At 34.2% G+C, this 15918-nt stretch overlaps 1 protein-coding gene across 13 annotated transcripts in view; it reads left to right on the top strand.

Annotated features, from left to right (window-relative positions):
- VPS13B (vacuolar protein sorting 13 homolog B) overlaps positions 1–15918 on the top strand; it is a 485731-nt gene that overhangs the window by 49411 nt on the left and 420402 nt on the right. For 12 of the 13 annotated variants that reach the window (XM_082316760.1, XM_082316766.1, XM_082316768.1 and 9 more), the window contains exons 5-7: positions 2545–2712; positions 3888–4069; positions 8664–8838. In XM_082316760.1, the coding sequence (XP_082172886.1) occupies positions 2545–2712; positions 3888–4069; positions 8664–8838 (525 nt within the window). Of the gene's footprint in view, positions 1–2544; positions 2713–3887; positions 4070–8663; positions 8839–10974; positions 11192–15918 lie in introns of those variants that run through there. The other variant, XM_082316758.1, reaches the window with a different exon arrangement.

The raw sequence follows: 15918 nt of genomic DNA, 5'->3' as shown, positions 1-15918 counted from the left end.
CCACTTGTATTTAAAACAAACCTTTTTTTTTAAAAATTGTATTATACATGAACTTACTGATGTTTTTATTACTTTGTTTAGAATAGTAAGAGTTACAATTTAAATTAATTTTTTGAAAGACTAATCCTCACTCATGAGAATCTGATTCTAGTATATTTGAAGCTAAACTTCATTAGAAAGCTGATACTTGTGTGGTACTTCTAGCGATATACTGCACTACGAGTATGGAAATGTCTTCGCAGAAGTGTGAAACAAAGTTTTTATCAAATCTGTGACCCTTGTTTCATTTGGAAGATATAATTCTGCTTTTTTTTTATGTATTCAGGCAAAAAGACACACAGATAAAAGTATTATTGCTCTTTTCCTGAATACTGCTGGAAACTATCAGTAGAACTTGCCTTTTTTTTTTTTTTTTTTTTTGTCTGCTTTGATGCTGGATTTGTAATGTTTTTGTCGTTCACAGCAGGAAAATGTAAATTAGATTGACTTTGAAAGACCCTTGAAAGCAAAACATTGAAAAAAAATTTTGGGCCTGTGGAGGGACAGCTTCACTTTCTTCAGTGAAATTAGTACCTTGCTTTAAAATCGTAATTAAATTACTGGTTATGATTTTGTAGTTGCTCGTTATATAGTCTGCAAAATATTTCTATGCTGAACTTTAAGAAAAGCAATGAAATGCTTTGTGCTGGCTTCTATTTATATATAGGTCAGTTTACACCACTCTAGTGATGAATATGGGTCTCTTATGCCCCTTAATTATTGAAGCAATACATCTGGTTTTCTGAATTCATATAACCTAAAATATGTTTCTCACTTTATAAGTGAGAAAATTCTTAAAAACAAGTTATTCCACATATTTTTCAGTAGTTTTTTCAGACTGATATGCCAATAAGGTAAATTCGGTTTATGTTAGAAATCTGACAATACTAAGCTGTCAAAATTTTGACTTTCGCTGGATTTCCTGTTTCTGTAGAAAATGGCTGAAAACATTTTTCCGGATTTTGTTTTAATACAATTACAATCCTAGTAAGATGACAGGAGATGTTAAAATGCTATTTCTGTCCTACTGGAACTAGCTTTCTCAAAGGGTGATGTATGCTTGAGAACAGTAGAAAATGAAGCAAGCTGAGTTATGATAAGAAATGTCATATGTGTTTTACAATTAAGATTTTAATATTGAAATACTTTAAAGCATAGAAATGTATCTGATCAGAATCAAAATATTATGCTAACAGTAGCTGAAAGCATGTTTTGCATTTGATAAGAGGTGGCTGGAGGCTTTGAATGCTGAAAAAGGAAAAACATTGTATGTCAACTGCGTAAATTTGCAGTTGTGCAACTCAAGAAAATCACTTATGTAATGGTAAAATGTTCCATATACTCTAAGGTGAAAAGTAATGTTTGAGTGTAAAAATGATGAATAGCTAGAAAAGGCAAGTAGAACGGAAGTAACAACCTGAGCGTGCTCCTACTGATCTCACAATGTTTTGATGATAATTTTAAGTTTTGTTTGAATTAAAATGTTTGAAATAAATGAGTCTTTTTTTAATGCAAGTTTCAAAAAACTACTCTTGAAGCCTGTGGATTTAAACCTGTATCATTAACTGGCTTTTTTTTCCAACGTAGTTACCAAACTAGACCTCTATAGCATGTATTGAATGTGTTTTTACATAGAATGTGAGTAATGTTATAAATTTTAAAACATAGAAATTTTAAGACTTGTTTTTTTTTCCAGCAAAAGTGAGTTAGCTCCATAGTTACATTCAGCATACAAGACAGACATGAGTATGGATAGTATTTAATATCTTTACCATATTGGTAAAATATGAGTGTTTACCGCATACTGGGAATTCACAGACGAGATCATTTTTCCAATCACATTATGGCTGAAAAAACTTAAATGGATTTCTTCCCAACAGGCTTCAGTGCAGGTGCTTACTATTTGGGTTGTTGACAGAAACTGACTTTGTTTATACCTCACAGGAGTCTTACTGAGCATGACGTTGGATATATTAGCTTTTAGAATGAAAAAAAGTACTAGGCATATTAATGTTTAGTTAACTTTAAAAAAAAAAAAAAAAAAAAAAAGGTGAGGGGGCAAATGGGCGTAATATATGCATACTTGAAAAGTAACCTAGCAACTGGTGTTCACTTTTCCAAACCTATTTCTAAATATCTTTCAAGTAAAAAAAGTCACTGTCATTAAAATTCTTTGCCTACAATAATCCAGAGTCTTTTCTTAATTAGTTTGAAAGTTGATTCTTGCCACCAAAAATTAATCTCTTATGCTATATTATATTCCCAGCATTTACATTTTTTTTTTTATAGTTTATTGCATTTCCAGGATGCTCATTGACTTAAAATTCTTTAACATTCAGTGCAGTTAAGTTGTGTGATTTTCAGATGAATAAAGGACAATGATACTTGGTTTGTTTTAATGTTGATTTTAAAAAAGAATACAAATTGGAAATAATGACTTTAGTAATAAATGAATTTGGCATTCGGTCTTCCCTCTAACTCCTAAGAATTTGTTTTATTTTATAGGTTATGTTCAGAGTTTGATTAGGCGTGTTGTAAACAATGTCAACATTGTGATCAACAATCTCATATTAAAATATGTGGAGGATGATATTGTTCTCTCAGTCAACATCACTTCTGCAGAATGCTATACAGTGGATGAGTTTTGGGATCGAGCATTTATGGACATCTCTGGTGAGTAGATATTTTTTGGTTTTAAGTATCACAGTGGAGGCACTCTTAAATTCATATAGAAATTTGCAAGTCTAGTAAAAATGGCTCTTTTTGTCGGAAGTAAGGTATTTTCTGCCTGTGTTCATTTCTTATCAGTTTTTCCCCTGTCCTTCATTTTGAAGAGCCAATTATAATAATATAGATTGATTCTTAATGCATACTTGTATGATCACAGATAATTGTACAACATGTTTTGTAGTCCTCTCTGCTCATACTTGCCATCCTTCTGTGCTTGCATTTCATTTTGTGCTTGCTGATGGCAATGAGTGCTTAGGCAATCTGTTGCTATTTTTGTGAAGGAGCAGTGGCATCTTAAGGCGTTCTGTTGCAATTGTTTGTGATAATCTTAAAACTCTCTAAACAGGCTGGTTAGAGAGGTAGTAAAATGTGCTGTGCTGTACTGAGCATGGCATACCAATTGCAAGACATTCATTTTGCTTCACATTTTCAGGGGAAAAAAAAAAAAAAACAACCCAACTTTTAAATTTTTGTCTTGGTCTTCAGTATCTGAATGTCTCAGTCTTTGAATTACCAACGTTCACCTGTAAGTCTAGGTGTTCTTACTGACATTTGGTAGAGGTGGAATTTGGGCACAGTAGAAGTATTTTAAGATCACACAGAAGATTTCTGGCAGAATGGGGAATGTAATTAATGGTTTCCTGACCACTGGACCCATTTCTTTGTTCTGGCTAAAATTATTAAAAACGGATATGACAAAATTACAAAATACATTTCATATTAAGGTCACTATAATAGCTCTTGTTTGCTTTGGAAGATTAAAAAAAAAACTTTTGGGGAAAATATGCAAGATTCTTTCTGGGAGAATAGTGAGGATAATTATTGGTCTTATGCTTGTACATGAAGCAGTACTTTTATAAACAGATCTAAGGTACAGTGAAGGGATGAAAATTTGAATTGGGTGTAACTAATTTGTTCTCACTTTTTAAGTATTCAGCTGAAAAAGTCTGTGACACCTTAAATTATTCTCTTTAGTCATATAAACAAGTATTTTGCTGCTGATTTAAATAATGACCACACAACTATCTTGTATTGTTTTCTTCTAGATAAGAACATGTATGCATAACTTATTTTTCTTATGCAATATATTTTTTTAACTTGTATGCTTCTTTTAAAAGCCACTGATCTGGTACTGAGAAAGATGATCAACTTTTCTGACTGCACAGTATGTCTTGATAAGAGAAATGCTAGTGGTAAAATTGAATTTTACCAGGAACCTCTGCTGTACAAATGTTCCTTCAGGACTCGTCTGCATTTTACTTATGATAACCTCAACTCCAAAATGCCATCTATTATTAAAGTAAGTATCCAAAATAATTTTTTTTGCTACTCACTTGTGATGTTTTGAGGTTTTTCAAAATATACTTTGAAATTTAAAGTAAAATGAAAAGCTAATGCTGTTGTTTTTGCTAAAGGGATTTTTTGATTGTTTTGTTCATATGATGTAATTAGTCTATGTACAGTAAGAGCATGTAAGTAAGGAAGTAATGCTCTCTAATATTTTTTATTTTTCCCAAAGTTTTAAAAAAGAAAACATAATAATTGTAAGGAAGAAAAAAAAAAAAAAAGTCTGCAGATAATCTGCTAAAGGAAAGAAAATACTGTATGCTTTAAGGTGCCTGCAATAAGATTGAAAGGATTCTTTACGTATGTTATTGTTTCAAATGTAGCTCAAACTCTCATAAATGACAAGAAACTTCAGTGTATTAACACTATGTAGTGAACCACATGAAATGGATTAGCAAGCCAAGCTCAGTTCCTAGTGAGCAGGGGTGCAATATTACTCATGGTCATCTGACACTAGGTGACACGTTTACATTTTGCAGTGCAGAAGCAAAACGTTGAGTTGGTGGAGAGACTAAACTACCTTTCACACCTACTCTTTTTTTCTGTTCTGAGTAGTCATACATGTAAGGTTTGTCCTCCCTCCTTTCCTCCCTCTCTCAATGAATACCAGTGATGCCCATTTAGTTAGTTGAGAACTCTTTTAAATTAAGACACAGACTTTATACCAGGCTTTTCCCAAGTTTTAATAAAAAATAATCTTCAGGTGTATGTACTGCATAATAGTAAATTTTGAAATAAATTTTGATGGGCATTTCTCAAGAATATAATTCAGAAGTGTCATTCTTTCAGTTGGGATACTGCATTTGTTTGACTCGTGATGTGATTCAGGAAGTCCTAAGCTGTTGTGAACTGAAGGTTGGAAGTTAATCAGTAATCATGTCCAATTTGTCAAATGCCCCTGTTTCTTGTACGTGCTGTACAGCTGTATGCCTTTCAGTACTTCGGACAAATTTGCAGATTTGTGGATATGGTATGGCCATATGAGTATTTATCCAGATAAGAATTGTCACAAAATGCTGGATACTTGCACACAAATGCCTGGTAGTATGTATGTTTGCAGAAATCTCATTTTTTCCTGTGCAGATCTTAATTTAATAATTAAATATACAAAGATTCTGCATATTAGAAACAGAAGGTTTTTTCTTTTTTTTTTGGTTCAGAGTAACTGGTAACAATTTTGGAAATTCGCTTATTTTGAGTTTTATAAACAAGAAGTTATATTCAATGATATTAGGACTTTTAACCATATATAACTTCAGAATCTATATGAACTCCAATGATAATAAGGAATCATCATATGACTGTCTATAATTTACCAGTTATGGTCTCTATGTTCTGTGGTGACAGGATGATTACTGCATATAGACAGTAAATCTTAATGTTAAAAAGCCTGATTTTTTAATTAGCTGAATAGTTTTGTAAATTTTGGAGAAGAAATCTGTACCTAGCTCAAGTGCTATATGCCAGTTTTCCAGAGCAAAAGTTTATGGCCAAATGACAAGTCTCTGACAGCACGCTTCAATGGAAATGCTGACACAGTCTTCCGTATAGTTTAAATGATACTGTTGTTGTAAAAATGATGATGATAATGATTATTATATTATTACTTATATTTTTTTAGTGAATACTGGACTAAATTAAAACACATGCTAGAATGCACTGAGGTGGTAGTAACTTAATTCAATTTGTATTAAACTTTTCTGGTTATCTTTGGTGGTGGTCATTTATTTCCACTGCCCTTTTTTAAGGCACATTTCAGTTTGTTCAAAGATGTCTTTTAGCTCTTTTTTTTCCCCTATATACTCTGGGTTTTTTTTATGTTGCACATAGTTTACTTAGCTTTTTATCTTTTTCTTCTTTTTTTAGTTTGTGTCTTCTTTTTTTCTCTTCAGTCTTCAAACATAAAATACTGTTTATGAAGATATTCAGGAATGTGCTCAATTAAATCAAAGCATTTAGATATATGATGCTAGATAAATATTTAAGTGAATTAATAATTGTTTATTATGGTCCAAAGGTAATGATTTTTTTAATCTTAAATCATTTCTAGTGTTTCACTACCATACCATTATGCAATGATTAGATTTACAGATCTGTTGACCCTCACAAATTTTATATTTGGTAACTTTGTATGCATGGAGATTGAATGCTGTGGATCATCAGGATGCAGTTTTTTAAAAAGACCGTCTTTAAAATATTTGACTATTGAATAGAAATAGCTGTGTCTTCTTACAATTGAAGTAAAAGGAGTTGTTATCAGTCAATGTAACTACTTCATTAATGGAATTAATTCAAGGACACTTAAAGCTTTTTAAAAGTCTCTGCTGCAAATTAAATTACTGTAGCTTCAGTGTGTCTGAAGGGTAGATTCCTGAATGCCAGCAGGTTGTGTTCTGGTGGTTTGGTTCCCAGCTAAAGCCAAAAGCCAGCAGCACTCAATCTTTCTCTCCAAATCTGTGAAGATCTTTATTATGAAAACTTTCATACTGTGTGTTGTTCACTTGGTAAAGCGCATCTGTTTTTCAGTCTTGAGTGAAAGTTTCCAAGACTTCCACATTTGTAGTAGCATATGCTCTTTTGGTTTCTTTGTAGGGACTAGAATATGTTTATAACCTGTGTAATTTTTACTACTATGTCTATTGCAAAGTTTTAGCCAAACTAATCTTAATGAGTTTGATTAAAGTTGAGACTTCTCAAAGGAGGACAGTTCTTAAGTACTTGGATATGTGTTTGCTTTTAAATTGGGAACACTAAGCTCCTATTTTCAGTTTTAGAATGAATAGTATACGTGGGGGGAGGCAGCAAAACGTGTAAAACTATTAGTGTTTTAAGCTTTTTGTTGCTTTTCTTGTTGAAATCATCATAGGATGAGACAACCGTATGACAGATGAGCTGATTTGCGCTGGGGATGTCAGTCCTGTCTCCCCCTCTTTGCAGCAGCACTGACATTTGTCTGACCTGTCAGTCATCTAAGTCAACTCAGTATGTTGACAGAAAGCTAACTGGACAAGAAGAAATAAACAGTTTTCTGCCAGTTTTTGGTGAGATGAGTCAGCTTACTGAGGGGCAGATGAGTTCCACTGGCAATGTAAGAGCAGGATCATGATGGTAGGGTACTACCAGACAAGAAGTCCAGGAGTGTAACGTAATTTCAATTGAGCCACTATATAATTATGTTCATTGCCTATAGTGCTACCTAGTGTTCCTGTCCTCCACTATGACATATGTCCCTTGTGTGACTTTTAAAAAGGCTTCTGGCAAAATAAGCTGCTTTTCTTCCAAATGTTAAGACAGTTATTCGCTCCTTATCCTTCCTGTTGTTCACTTGCACAGAAGAGATTTAGTATTGACAACTTTTAATCAACCGACCCTGAAAAATTGGTATTGACTGATTAATTTTTAATTTCCAAACTGTATTTTAGGATTTTACATGCTGTTTTCTTTCAGGGAATTTTAAAGAATAGCAGAATTCTGATACCTAAAATCTTTCCTCATGTCTACATTGATACTGATACTATGTTGTCACTCATTCTGTATGACTAAGGCTGTGGCTTTATTAATTTACTCATACACATTAGTGAAGTCTTGTTAGTATATTAGCATATTTTTATACAAATATTTATTTTACTATTGTTTTTTTACGTGCCCATGGATGCGCAGTACTGTTTACAAAGTCATTTTTCATGTTTCTCGAATTGGATTGCATTAAGGCCAATGCTGATGTGTCGTTACTTTCCATTTTCATTATTTTCACCCACAACATTTAGAAAATGGACCGGGAGCTAGAAATATGTCTAGTGTTACAGACAGTAATTTTATTACAATAATATTATTTTATGCGGCTCTTATTTTAATGAAAGGTGGCTTTCTTATCAAGTCTGTTTTTGTCTTCGTAGCATAATCACATACTCATAAAATTATTCCAAAGTATTGAATGAAATAGCTAAAATATTTAAAGAAGGATAAATTTTCATCCTAGTAATTACAGTCTTTACAGAGCCTGCTTTCATTTAGAGAAAACTGCTTAATTGCATGTTTGAACTGAAATATCCAGAGAATCCGGTTTTCTGCACTTCAGTTGGAATGAATCCTTTTTCCTCCCCGTTACTTGTCCACTTGCAACAATGTTGGGAGTGGGAAAGAATCAAAATGAGGGACCTTGTATGCTAAAACCAGTATATCTAGGTTTTCTTTAACATGCAGAGATTTTTATGAAACTCTATATTGAAAATAAAAGTTTAATCAGATGCTCTTCTGTGACTTATGTTTTAGAAATTTCTTCAGCAACAATTGTACAAAATATATATATATATGCAAAATACATTAAATCTGACTTTTCAACCTGAAGATCTCTTGTGTAGCAACCCAAAGAGCATGTGTTTTTGACAGTCATTGTTTGCAGCCCTTTGCCTTGTGTTGTATTGCAGCTTTTGTTTTTAGAAATTAGAATGCATGTACAAAATGAATATGGAGTTGTATGGTTTAAAAGTTAGCTTTAATGATGCCAGAGCTTTGTTACTATTTGCTTTTGTTCTTTCATGTTACAGATTCACACGTTAGTTGAAAGTTTGAAACTTTCAATCTCTGATCAGCAGCTTCCTATGTTTATACGTATAATGCAACTTGGGATTGCTCTTTATTATGGAGAAATAGGCAACTTCAAAGATGGGGAAAGTGAAGATTTGATTTGCCACACTAAAGATACGTTGGGAAATATCACAGGTAAATACAATTTTTACTTTTAAAAAAGAAATGTTAAAAACATTAATTTCTTCGGTTTTTACAAGTATAAAATGGCTGAGGCTAGTCATTGCTAAGTATCTTGGCAGTCTGCAGTTTGTTAGAGGCAGTTCATTGTGCTGGGTAAGTATGCAGTGCTCTAACATCTTTTTCATGTTATGTTCTGGAAAGTATTCTGATGGTCCTGACTAAACTGAGGTTAAACTTTATCTAAAAAGACCATTTTAGGAGTTGTGACACAGCAGGGTATTTTGGATTTTTCTGTCACTACGTCGTGTAACAAGGCACCTGTCCTTAGGCACCTTTGACTTTTCTCTTTTATTTAGTTCAAATGTGGCTGCTGCCAAGTGATGTGTTTTTCCATCTTTCTTTGGAACTTGTTACTGAGAGTGGATATAGCAGCATTTGTTCTAAACAGCAAAGTATTACTTTGCGCTATCTTTTCAGTAGTTCTGTCCTTTTTACGTTGTCTAGTCTCCTCTGCTTTTTATTTTCTTGTAACACATATTCCCTCTTCTGTGTGATCTTCCAAGGTAACTTACTGTGACATGATCTTTTGAGGAGCACTGCACTGATGAGGGGTGAATTCTCTTTACCTTTGTGTGATGACTTCCCATCTGCTGCTTCCCAAATATTGCTAGGGTTACGACAGTGATGCATTTTGAGCTGTGAACCTTTCACTCCAGTCTTAATTTTATGTGACTTTGATATGAGATACCAACTTTACTGCTGTATTTCTATTTTTTTCTAGTTGTATCATGTAATGTATTTGAGTATTGAGGTTTTATGCTAGATGAGTTGTTAGGAATTTGCAGCAACATAAGAAAGGCATATAGGTGCTTAGTTTATATTAAAATCTAAGGGAAATAAAATTTCAAAGTAGACATTAGAACCTAAATACTTCCCTGTTTGTTCACTTCTATGTAAAATATAAAAACAGAACATTCAAGAGCCAAGTAGTCATATTGATTTACATCATACTATCTTTTTTTAGTAATTTAATTAGGAATGTCATGATCTTGAACATCCAAGCTTGAATCTGAAGTTTTTGTAATGTATCAGGCACTAAATAAAAGAGGAGGAGGAGGATGGACTGTCATTCCAAATTCTGAATTTTCTTCTTTTTATGCTTTTGTAGAGCAGAAGTTAATTTACTTGTCAAAACAGGGAACTTACTTAGAGATTTGTGTTTCAATTTTAATCTCCTCAAGACATAAGTTTTGAATATCTTTCCAAGGTTGAATTTGGATCTAGGGGAGTAGGAAGAGATATTTACCACACAGCCAAGAACATGATAACTTCTAGAAAATTCTTGGAATTATATGTGATATATGTGATATGTGATTATGTTATATGTGATGCAGCACTCTTAAGCTATGCTTACGTTTATAGTATTACAACAGTTTGAAACTTTGTGTAAACAATTAAATTAATTGATTTTGTTCTGTTTAAGAAATACACAATTTTAATTGACATAAGTTTATAATTTTTTCTTGTCCTGTGTTGCTGTCTTCTCTGGTTTCAGAGAAATAAGTACATTATTGGAAGAATGACAGCAGTGGAAATTTTTTTTTTTTTGCCAAAATATAGCCTTCAATGTTGGTTGGCACAGAACTCTTTCACTATCATGCCAGATGTAGAATTCTCTGTCATGCTCCTGCTATGTGGAACTGAGCAAATAAATAAGATGTCTGTAAATAGTTCTCTTGTATTTTCTCTAAAGCTGAAATAGTTTTCTGCCCTAGAAACTATTTGCCTTACAGGAAATGTGGAGTTTGTTACACAAAACACATGATTAAAAGTACTTAATTAATATTCTGAAAATAGTAACTTAATTTTCTTCTGAGACTTAAAAAGCATACAGTTTTTAGAAAAATTAGTGTGCATTTTAAGAACTCCTTGCATCTAACCAATGTTTTAATTGTACTGTTTGCAGGAGAAAGGGTGAAGAACTTTTTCTATGAAGAGTTGCATTACCCTTGCCTTCAGACAGAGGGTTGTCTTTGTACCATGAATATCTTTCTTTCGTTCCCATCAAAGTTCACCCAAATTTGGCCAAGTTTTCATGCTATAGAGGATTATGATGTATTTAGAGTTGCTTGAACGTCGTAGCTGAATTCCTGGAGCTGCTAGGGCGACTAGGACCCTTTGAATATAGGAAAGATGTTGAAAGAATAGAGAAATCATATGAGTCAATATGAGAACAGCTGGGATTGGTAGGCAGTGAGTTTCAGACAAAAAGATCTAAGGGTTGGAGGCAAAGATTAGCTGGGTAACGGGAAGACTGGGATGAACAGCTGTAACTGTGGAAGAGGATGAAAGTCTGATAGGAGAGGTACGTGGGTTTTGTTTGTTTGGCTTCTTTTGTTTAGGGTGTGAGATGGGTGGTGAAACAAATAAAGTTTAAGTGAAGATGAAGGTTAAAACAAAAGGTATCTGCCTACAAATGCTTAGTCTTTTCTGCATGTAGAATGGAGTTTGAGGTTCTTATGTCCAAATATGAGTAAAACCTTTGGCAATGCGTCTCTTGTCATCCTTATTTCTAATGTATGTCCTTAGGAAGGTTGAATTGAAATTGTTGTCTATAAATCTCATTTGTATTCCTTTTTTTTTTTTTTGAACAACTGTGAATATGAATTCCTAGTTTTTCATAAAATACCCATCTAAAAAAGAAGTAATATCATGTTACTTCACAGTGATGTACACAAGAGTTGTCAGAAGGGTCAGAAATTAGACTAAGGTTGCAATGACAAGAACTACCAAGGAGGAAATCTGTAATTTCCTATGCAATTTTTGTTCAGCTACACTGTGCTCAAATATTGTTATTGTACTTAATTACATGATCATATCTATTTGACAGAACTATCTCCTTCAGAACACAAAACAGATGGCAATTGTTGGGTGGCCAAGCCAGAGCTGTAGACACAGTTCTAGAAGTCCATTTCTATCTTCACTGCAAAGTATTTTGCCACTTAAAGGCTAAAACTGCTACCAACTGGTTTCTTCATACTATTTATGCTTGTTTCCTGCATAGAGTTTAGTATATATGTAGGCATATGTACACACACGTGCACACGTACATACATACACAAAATAAAACTTTAAAATATCTAATGATTTTTTTCTCTCGTTCAGTGCAGTTAAGCATGAGTGCCAAATTGACATTAACCAGGTTACCCATACCATCAGTTTGTGATTTTAGTATTTTTTTCTTCTGACTTCATATTATATCTGTGCCTGAGATGGAAAAAAACTCCAACACTTTCTTAGCACTTCATGGTGCATTTGTCATCCAAATTTCTAACCGCAGATTTGAACTTTTCTGAGGAAACTTCGAATTTTCAGAAAAAAAATGTAATCAAGTACAATAATAAATGACACGTATTATCTGCTGAGCTATATTAGCCACGTTTTTTTTTCCAACAGTAACGCTTCATGAAATCCAAGACTAATTCCACTGGAATTGTGCCTAAATTCTTTACAGTTTAATAAAGTACAGACCTCTTTTATAGATTATGTTTTTATAACTCTTTGAAAGGGTTCTGAAGATTCATTAAACACTTTTAACTCGGTACTTATTAGTAAGCAGTCCCCACCCTTTCAGTTTAAAGAATTTACTGGGTTCAATTATTACTAAGTCTTTCGGATGGAACTTGCTTTTATTATGGTGTTGTTGACATAATAAAATCAGTCACCTATCCATGTCTAAGAATATACCAGCAGCAGTTTGTTTGTTCTTATATACCCAAACGTAAGACCAAGACCTTGTGATTTGGCAGCAGGGTACCCTGTGTCATGAACATGTAATTTGTTGCCTGAGTAAAGTCTGCTCAAATTCTGTTAAGTTGAAAGCATTCAAAATACACGGGTAAAATTATAGGTCAGAAATACAGGTAGAAACTTTGTAGTTTAGTATGTAAATTTGCTTAGTATTGCATGCATGCTGGACAGGGCTTTTTCTTCTGAGGGGTTGAGGGCTGCCTGAATTGTGGGCTTGGATGTCTGACTGTGCTGGTCGTGCGAAGGAGGAAATGGATGCATTTCAGTGCAGAGAGATATAAAAGTGAGAAGGGTTTGGACAAGAGCCTGGGGCAGAACCAGCAGTTGTAGCTGTCATGGGCTGGGACTTGAGAATAAGCTTTTGGTTTGTGGTGGAAAAAATTGGCTAATGTAACTAGAAAAGTATTTAGTCATGAAAGAGGACAAGAAGCCAGGATGCAGGGGAGAGCTGGAATTTAGTTGGATGGAGTTGCTGAGGTTGATGATCTAAGGCTGAAATACTAGAGCTGGTTAAGTAAAGAATGATCTGAGAGGTTTGAAGAACAGGAAAAGCTCAAGCAGAGGAGGTCTGGCACTGGCTGGGCAAAGAAATACAAACAGTGGACTGGAAATGAAAAGCTGCATGGCTGAGGGAGGGGTGCAGGGCAGGCCGGGAGACAGCTGAGATGGGTCTGCACGATGATGTTACAAGATGCTAAGCAAGACACTTGGGACAGATGTGAGAAGCTGGAGTCATGAGCAGTATGAGCTACTGAGCTTCTGAGAGTGGTTTTAACAGTTCCTAGTGCTGCTTCCTCTGAATGATTCCCTTGAGATTCTGTATTATGAAAGTTTTGGGTTTTTTCGTTCTCTTTTTTCTTTTTTTTCCTTTCATGAAATGAAATCCATGGCAGATGTGATTCCAGCTTATGAAGCATGTTTCCTAGGTGTAAAATGGCAATAATAACAGTGCCTTTCCATCCCAAAGGAATATTGTGAAATTCTCTGGTATTTGTAAAGCACACGGACTGTGTCGTGATCTTTACTCTCAAAAAACTAAACGAAAATAAAGAAGGCCTTTGTGAATGTGAGTAGTTAACTCTTTTACAACACTAAACAGAATAAAATATTGCGTAGATCCTATAAAACTCATTTTTAATAGGTTGAAGTGTTCCTTATTGAAGACTTGGTGGTAAGAACAGTAGCGTGGGGAATTTTTGGGGTACCAATGGAACAAAAAGCAGATCAAGAGAATGAGTTTAATATATTGCCAGCTTTGGGCTGAATATGAGATTTGAGTTGGCTGAGAAAACCAAGTGCAAAGAATTTGTGACAGCAAGAAATTCTAGGTGAGCATTAGTTGTTGGAGAAAGAATTGACTCTGCAATACTCTATTAGGATAAAAATGGGAGAACTGAAATAGATTTATTTATCCATACTTGACTGAGGAAAAGCAGCTGTGGACTGTATTAAAGAGTTTGGGTAGAGGAGAGTTATTCCTAAACAGTGGAGAAAATGATCCCCAGTTTGACTGAAATGAATGAATGAAATAAAAGGTTTTGTGTGCCAAATCACACTTTCCTGTGTATTTTTCTTGTCCCTGCACTTTTTATCTGTCTTGTCTTGAGTGTTAAAGAGATGGAGATACACATCTGATCTTTGTACTGGGGTATATAATATTGTTTCAGCTCTTCATGTTTTCATGTGGTTTGTGGGGTAAATGACCTGTGCAGTAAACCCCACAGTCTTTTTTTTTTTTGTCTTTTTTTTTTTTTTTTTCTTTTCTTCCAGTCATCTAGCTCCGTTATTGGAGCTTCTTCCTTGCCTATGTACTTTGATATCCTCCCAAGGAACAGCAGGTATATTTGCAATTCGTATTTCAACAAACTGTAAAGATGCAGAGTAGACAGACACCTGCAGAACAGGGCTCGTGGGGTCAGTGCATTGTGCAGCAGTCTAACAGCCAGTGTGACAGTGAGTAACTTTGTTGTAGGGCATCTGTAAGAGTGCATTGTCACTGGTTGCTGAGATCCCATGTGTTGAGGGTGGGTATCAAGCTCATTGTATGGAGATGGCCAGATTTCATCAATTTGGAATACATGTTTAGGCACATAGAATTGTTTACCTCTGTTAACATCAGTTAAATGAGCAGCAGTTAAAATGAGTAGCAAATTAAAAAAAATGAGTAAAGATTAGATCTTCCCAAACTGTGAAGTTCCTAAGTTGGGGAGATTAAACTTGTTTATATTAAATATTTTTATTGTTTTAGGAACTATAACCTTTTTGTGGAGAACTGGATTTTTAGGAACGCCTTTTAAACATCTGTTGTATGTTGTCTTGCCATTTTTTTTCTTGAAAAACATTAATACTCCTTCTAAAGTAGAGACCCCCAAAAAATCTGACTAAATCTTTGAAAGGCATGACTCGGGTTGACCTTTTGTTTTTACTTATTACATAAAAGCTTTAAATATCAGACCAGTTTTTCTGCTGCTGATTTTAGAAGTGGCTTAATGTAGATGGCAGTATGCAAGCGATTTTTTTTTTTTTTTTTAATGCTTCCAATGAACAAAGTGTATTTCCAATTGGTCTGCTTAAACTTGTTTGCAGGATTTGAAACAAAACCACTTTTTGGATTGGTGTTGTCAGACAACTAACACCTTCCTCTCTCTATTGGGTATGTGCACTTACATATCACTTTGAGATTAATTGTCCTGTGATTTGTATCTCAATCCAGAGGCACTTGCCATTTTGTTGTGATATTTCACATTATTTAGTCTCCTTTACCATTAAAATATAAAATAGATCTCCTACCTCTTGTCCTGGTTTTGGTGTTTTAAAGTCACTGCTGCTTATTTTGTAGTTCACCCTTAACTATCTCATACATCTGCTCCTGACTTTACTGAGGTTGGGATATTGTTTAAACAGTTGGGATTTTAAAATAATTGATTAGCACCCTCAAGTAATATCATGGGGAGAACTTTAGAATAATTATTCGTGTTATTTCAGCACTTAAGAATTGTTGTGGCATCATTCTTTATTTGGCATTTTCTTAACAAATTTGGAAGGTGATTCATTCTCTCTCTCTCCTTATCTATCAGTTCTTTGCTAGGGTAATGTAAATTTACAGTAAGACAAGACAGGTAGACTAGGAGTGGAAGCTTGGGAAAGTTTGTTTAGTAGATGGAGGTACATACCATGAAAAAGAGGATTCTCTAAAGTTGAACCTGAAGCTTTTGTATGTTACAGTCACATTCCACATCCAGTAGATTGTGCAACTTGGCGGTAGAAGGGAGTTATGATTTC

Source organism: Platalea leucorodia (genome assembly GCF_965183815.1).
Source record: "Platalea leucorodia genome assembly, chromosome: 1".
Taxonomy (NCBI): domain Eukaryota; kingdom Metazoa; phylum Chordata; class Aves; order Pelecaniformes; family Threskiornithidae; genus Platalea; species Platalea leucorodia.
Note: the sequence above shows the minus strand (reverse complement) of the source record. Positions and strands in the feature narration are given on the sequence as shown.